The 6,674-nt window shown below is 31.9% G+C and overlaps 1 protein-coding gene across 1 annotated transcript in view; it reads left to right on the top strand.

Annotated features, from left to right (window-relative positions):
* The window catches only part of LOC111086755, a 54,577-nt gene that overhangs the window by 41,486 nt on the left and 6,417 nt on the right, over window positions 1-6,674 (top strand). The window contains exon 2 of the mRNA XM_022390873.1: window positions 1,237-1,402. Within this exon, the coding sequence (XP_022246581.1) occupies window positions 1,237-1,402 (166 nt within the window). The remainder of the gene's footprint in view (window positions 1-1,236; window positions 1,403-6,674) is intronic.

The raw sequence follows: 6,674 nt of genomic DNA, 5'->3' as shown, positions 1-6,674 counted from the left end.
AGGCCAATCCGCCCCTGTTAGGCCAGTCTCTTTCTATTATTAGTCATGATCTGGTATTCAAGTGCAGCTATAATAGAACGAATGCGTAAAAACGTTGTTACCTTTTGCAAAATGGCTAAACGAGATATACGTCCACGTTAACTCGTTAACTTTATTTTATTAAGACGTTTAAGTAGTGTCCATAAACTACTCTTCGAGTTTCGAAACGTCATACAGTCAAATTTAATCATCTGATTTATATACTGGCACAACAGAGACCACCGTAATATTCTCTTAACAAAAAAGAAACACAATTGTATGCGTATCATTACGTTATAAACTTATTATACAGTAACATATATTTCACCTTTTTCCTGAACAAGCGAACGTTTTTATCATGAATATCTGCAATACTTTAAATTTATGGTTGTAACCCAAAAGATTAGCATATTTCTGTAATAAGATTTGATTTTATCAGACTACTGTGCATGCGATGCTTTACAACCTGGACAGTGATTTTGGACACTCTGTATAATATATTTCTAACTGAAATATTTGTGAAAAATTCACATCAGCCTTAGTTTCTATTTCATTTCATTTAAGGCTTCTTAAAACAAACTTGTTGTCCAGAAATGTCTACATAAAGAGATAGATTGAGGAGTCCATTGATAGCAAATAACCTATTTATTGTTTTCCAAATTTTTTTATATGCACAAAGCTACACAATGGGCTATCTGTGCTCTGACCACCACGAGTATCGAAACCCGGTTTCTAGCGTGTAAGCCCGCAGACATACCGCTGTGCTACTGGTGGGCATCCACATTTAATAATGCTGTTAGAACAGTTACCTCATCTGCATTTATACCTTAAGTCTTGTTTTTGTGGGACGATTTGGGTAATTTTTGGTTTCAATGTTTCATTTCTTTATGTCTACACATTATCAATTGACACTTTTGGTGTATGATGCATATCAACAAGTTTCGAAGAACATGACCTTGAGGTTGACTTTAAGTTACTTCAATGATATTATCATAGGGTATACGTACAACACTTAATTTCATACCATTAACAATTATTTTCTTATACCTCTTTATTTCTGAATTACTTGCTTGTCAATAAACTTCTGAATAACCGGTAAACTATTGGTCGGACATACACACAACCACAAAACCTGATTGGCTAATATCAGGCATCATCTCACTTCTGGATCGAGGAATATACATCCAATCATCTTAAAACTGTTTTAACTTTCTGCAGATATCGATAGATGACAGGAGACGACTATACCTAAAGTCAGTACACGAAGAATCCCTGAAATACACTTCTTATGGATCTATATCTTACCAGCTGCACGAGGCCAACCATGAAGCTACAGGATTGGTGGATTTTATCTTCAGAGCTCTAACTGTTATTGGTTCATCCGGTAAGTTCTGTTTTTCAATTTTAAAAACCTTTTTTTTTGCCACGATCGCCCAGTTTTAATTGCTATAAAAATTAAAATTGTCTTGAAAGGAAAAAATATGTATTACTTGTATATTAAAAATTCTATAGAACCTTCAAGGTGCAGCATCAGAATAGTTTAGAATGAGAATCATTACTGAAAAATAATTATCATGAATGTATAACAATTATTACCAAGATTCTTTACAATCAATTGACCAGTTGTCTTTATAATATACACCACCTCGACAAATCTCTAAAGTGAAACTTTAATTTTAAGTGATTTTTCCTAGAGCACATGGAAAACATGATCGTTCCGATATCTAATAAAATGGCATTGTCATCTTACAACCATAAGGCCAATAGAAAGAATATTTTGGCAAAAACAGATCTGTAGTCAAATAAATACATACAACAACATTCAGAACAGTATAAAATTACGACAACAAGGCGTTTAGCAATCCCAAAATATAGTATATATGAGGTTTTTGAGTCCTTTTAACTCACTATATAATAAATAACTTAAATTAGGTTTGTGAAAAACATTATAGCATTACTCATAATTCATTATTCGATATTATTTAGCGAACCAATTTTTTAATGATTATATTACAGATTTCTTTTCTTTTTCACCAAAAGTAAAATTCAAAATATAATGTATAACGTAAAGATCTAATGCATTCTTTGATTTGCCGCGCCCTCTTTTTGTGGACTATAGTTTCGCCTATTCAAAAAACACCAGCGCAGCCTGGGTCAGCAAACGAAAGAAATACAGTTAGGCACCTTATAATGGTTACGTGTATATAATAATAATTAAGATCAGTATCATTTGTATTTACAAAATTAAATATTGATAGAATTTCTGTACAAGTCTCTAAACCTTCATGCACAACGAGTTTGTTCTACAGCTTTTTGGATGCCTTCCGGTGGGATATAAGATTCTAAAATCAACCTTTTTTGAGCTTTTAAAAATAAAATAGGTTTATTGAATATTTCATAATAAAACAGGTGGTGTGCATTTCTATAAAGAAAACTCACTTAGTTGATCAATCAGGTCAAAAGCTTATGGACTACCGACCAAACTAGCTGATACAAATCAAATTTTGAAACAAATTTTGCAAGAAATTGTAATGCAAAGGTATACAAATTCCCCAATTATGGTAATCCAAGAAGCGTGCATGTTGAATTATCAGAAACAAAAGCTTTTTGTGTTTATAAGCAAAAAACTAACAACAAAAATGTTGAGATTTCTGATTTGTCCTTTTATTAATAATTTCTATTTTGACTTCCAAACCAGTAGGTTCATTAATGCATAGTGTCAGTAACTTAAAGACTAAATTATACTTCATAAAGTAAAATTAATTGCTAAAGATTTTTTATCGATTTCACAATTTCAACTAATAAGATATATTCTTAGTAAAATCTTTATTGGCGACCACTTGGTTTGGAACATGATTAAATCAATTTTTTATGATTATAAATATTTCGTGCATATCAGATATAACCGTGAATACTATTGTTGTAATATTTGTAATCTTATAACTTCCTATTCCTCAAACAATTAATCTTCTGGGTGCACTTATAACTTTACTAGTAGGTTACCTCAAAACAGTCGAACTTTCAATTTTTAGGACGCAATCTAAACAAATCATTTATACTTCCGTGCACTTTTTTTTTTGGTGAAACGTTAACAACTTCTGTGATCTCAAAGGTCAAACGTCCTTTTTCACACACAAAAAATAATTTATCTCTTATTGGTTGTTTATCTTGTGGAAATTAAGCACAAGACAGATTTGATTAGTCGAATGCTTACTGTACACTCGGGAATTCTGTAGAATCGAACGATGAATCTATTCGATTGGTGGAAAATCGGTCGTATCTAAAAAAACTCTAACAGTTTTCGACAGTTTCTTCATTACTGTGGTGAATTACACCTACATACAATGAAAACATTATCTCTTGCTGCATTACTCATGTCAACTGCAGTAAACATAAGAAATATCAAAGCTTAGTAGCTATATATATTTGAATGCAACTACTATAATGATCAAGATAATTTAAAGTGGGTTCAGATTTAAAACACTAACCGAAGTATTAAGACAGACAATGAAAATTATCAAAAGTTTGAATTTGTAAAAAGAATTGACATATGTTCCCAATCAATACTGCAATTTAATTTATTATGTTACTTGTCTAATCTTTATTTTTATATTTAAACTAACTTAGGGAAAAAAATGTTGTTCTCTTTTAACATAAATACTGCGTCTCACTAAGAGCAAAGTCCAAAATACGCTTATGAATATGAAACTACTTATTTATTTATATAAGCGCAAGCGAAATATTTTGACAATGCATTTTACCATTTTACAGGAAAACAATATCTTAGATATAACTGTCTTTTTAGTTACTAGTTTCATTTTAAGTTTACTTACTTGTTATAGGTTTTATTTTATAACAAGTTACAGCTTTTACAGTAAGGAAGAATATTTTGAAAACAGATATGACGTTTCGATCACTGGTGTGCGATCATTCTCAAATTATCTGTGATTTTCTAATTATAGATGACATAAATACTAAACATTTTTACAGAAATCAGTTTGACAGTATTGCTTAACAGAATAACAACTATCTCTTGTCCAATTTCTTAAATGTATTGTTTGCACGTTCATTTAGCACACGGTGCTTCTGGCATTACATGACAGACTTATTAATATTGTGGTTGTTACGGTAAAACTTATAATCCTGAAAGTAAATTATGATAGAATAATTGCTTGGCCAAAATACTGCTTATTGCACTGTAATATTGCACTGTAATAAATATGGTAGGAAATCTTGTTCCTTTTCAGGATATTCTGCTCCATGAGTTTCTAGTCACTCCTGTTACCTAGCTTCAGTTCAGACAACCTTCGATCGATTTACAAGTCTAGCTGCTTGCGGTTTGTCTAGCTGAATAAAATAAGTCTTTGCTCAATCCTTGAGGTGCCCGAAATTTTCATCTGCGCACATCGCTTGGTATCACTAATGCACGATAGGTGTTTTACCTGTTTCTTCAACGATATTCAACTACAGACAAGCTAGTATCCATGGTAACACTTCGAAAACTACTTGTTTGGAAACATCTGCCAGTGATGGCTAGAGATTGAATTTCGAGATGCCAGTGGTTACATAAATATGTTTTGCCATCAGTTTTCCTCTTCTGTAACGAAAAGAAAATGTAACGATTGGAAAAGCAGCATAGGCAAAAAAGGGGACAAATATGGTACGAATTTGAATTGGTTATAAAATTCAAGTCGCCAACATAGGGAGCAAAACTACTAATGGAAATGGCACACATTAAAATACATCAATTAGCAGCTTCTGGAGCAAAATAGGTTTGGCTTCAGAATTATATTGATTTCTATAATATAATACGTGTCCACATGATCCAGGAATCAAAGAAGGAATTAGGAGTAATAATTATAAAAAAAGTTGATTCTAAATAGGTCTGGATACAATAAATAAAGGCTCCGAAAACATTTTTCGTATGACTCTAACACCATACCTACGAATTCCTATATATGCGGTTTTTTCTTTCTTTTTGTTATCAAGCTGTAAATATTAACCACATTCCATTTTACTAACTTTTCTAATCATACACAGCATTTCATGCGGGTCATTTTTCTAAACCACATAACATAATAAAAAGTGTGAGTCTCATCTTTTTAGATGGATAAACGTGAAATAATTAAACAAATTATGATTTGTTTTTAAATTACTACTCAACAAAAGTTTGAAAGTTTTAATAAAAAAATTATAATTAGGTACATTGTTTAATCAAAGCTATATGATGCACCCTGCTCACTCAATAACAAGAATGTTAATCATCGTACAATAAGTAACCACAACCATGTAATCTAAGCTTCTATTAAGAATACAAGAAAAACCTACTTCGCTTGCAAAGGAGTGTATGTTAAAAAACAAAAGTCATGTGCTCAATAGAATGATATTTGACGAGTTTTCTGTTTATATAACAAGCTTGTAACCCTGATAACAACCACATTAACAGACAACCGAAACATAACTGAAAATAGTAGTCTGTATCATATTTTTCATATTAAAACTGTATCTAATTAATGTAACTTTAAACCAAGTTAGGCTCTTGCCTCTTAATTGATTTTGAAAATGTATGTTTTTAAAGCAAAAATATGTAGTATTCTCAGTTTCACTGAGTTTCCGTTGAGTAATTAGGTAGGAACCGCAGAATAATTGGAGGTTCGCCAGAAAATGTATTGTGGAACATAACTCTGACTTTCTCTGATCTCAAGCGAGATTGATAGAACGAAAAAGATTAAATACAAACTGCACACAGTAAAACTATCTATTTTTTAAAATGCATAATCAAACAACAATCAACATTAAAGACGTGTGTAAAGTGTGCACCTTTACTTCAAAGAGAGATGTGAATTCTAAGTTAAGGTATTTAAAAGTTGTCATAAGCGCCATTTTTACACTTTTAGTTGTAGTTATAGTTTTCATTTTCCAAAATAGAGCAAACAGATATTATACAAAGTAATTTTTCTTTGGACACACGCACTACCCACCTAGCTGACAGTCATCCCCACTTCCAAGCAAGGGATTGTGCATCCCTGAGGCATCACCCAACTTGCCGGTGTAAAGACTTCAAGCTACCCCCCCCTTTCAAGTTACCTCCCGGTAATCTGAAATCGATTTCATATTACCCCCGGGGGTAGCCTGAACCTGATTTCATATTACCCCGGCATTGTTCAGATTACCTCCCTCGCTGATTTAGCTAAAATGATAAATTCTTATGCTTACAACTCATGATTATTGAATAAAACACGTGAAACATACAAGATTGAAAGCTAGTCTCAATATCTGAAAAAAATACAAAATGTCACAAAATGTTAATTATATTAAAAGCACTCGTACACTAGTTCCAAGTGCATGACATAATACATACACGTACTTAATGTGCAAGATTTGCATGTTTCATATGTAGTTGATGTAATTCTGATCTACAGAGAAAGATAACTTATCGTACATCATACGCTACGGGGGTAATGACAGTTTAATTATAAATATTATTATTATTTGTTGTTGTTGTCAGTTTATTTGTGTTTATGCATGAAATAAGTATCTAAATAAACATAAATAAATAAATGTTTGAGTGGTAATCTGAAATCGTAGGGGGTAGGTTGAAATCACCTTCAAGCTACCCCTATTGGTAATTTGAAATCGATTTCATCCTACCTCCC

This window comes from Limulus polyphemus, unplaced genomic scaffold (assembly GCF_000517525.1).
Source record: "Limulus polyphemus unplaced genomic scaffold, Limulus_polyphemus-2.1.2 Scaffold1396, whole genome shotgun sequence".
Taxonomy (NCBI): domain Eukaryota; kingdom Metazoa; phylum Arthropoda; class Merostomata; order Xiphosura; family Limulidae; genus Limulus; species Limulus polyphemus.
The sequence above is the reverse complement of the archived record's forward strand: the minus strand, read 5'-3'. Positions and strand labels throughout refer to the sequence as shown.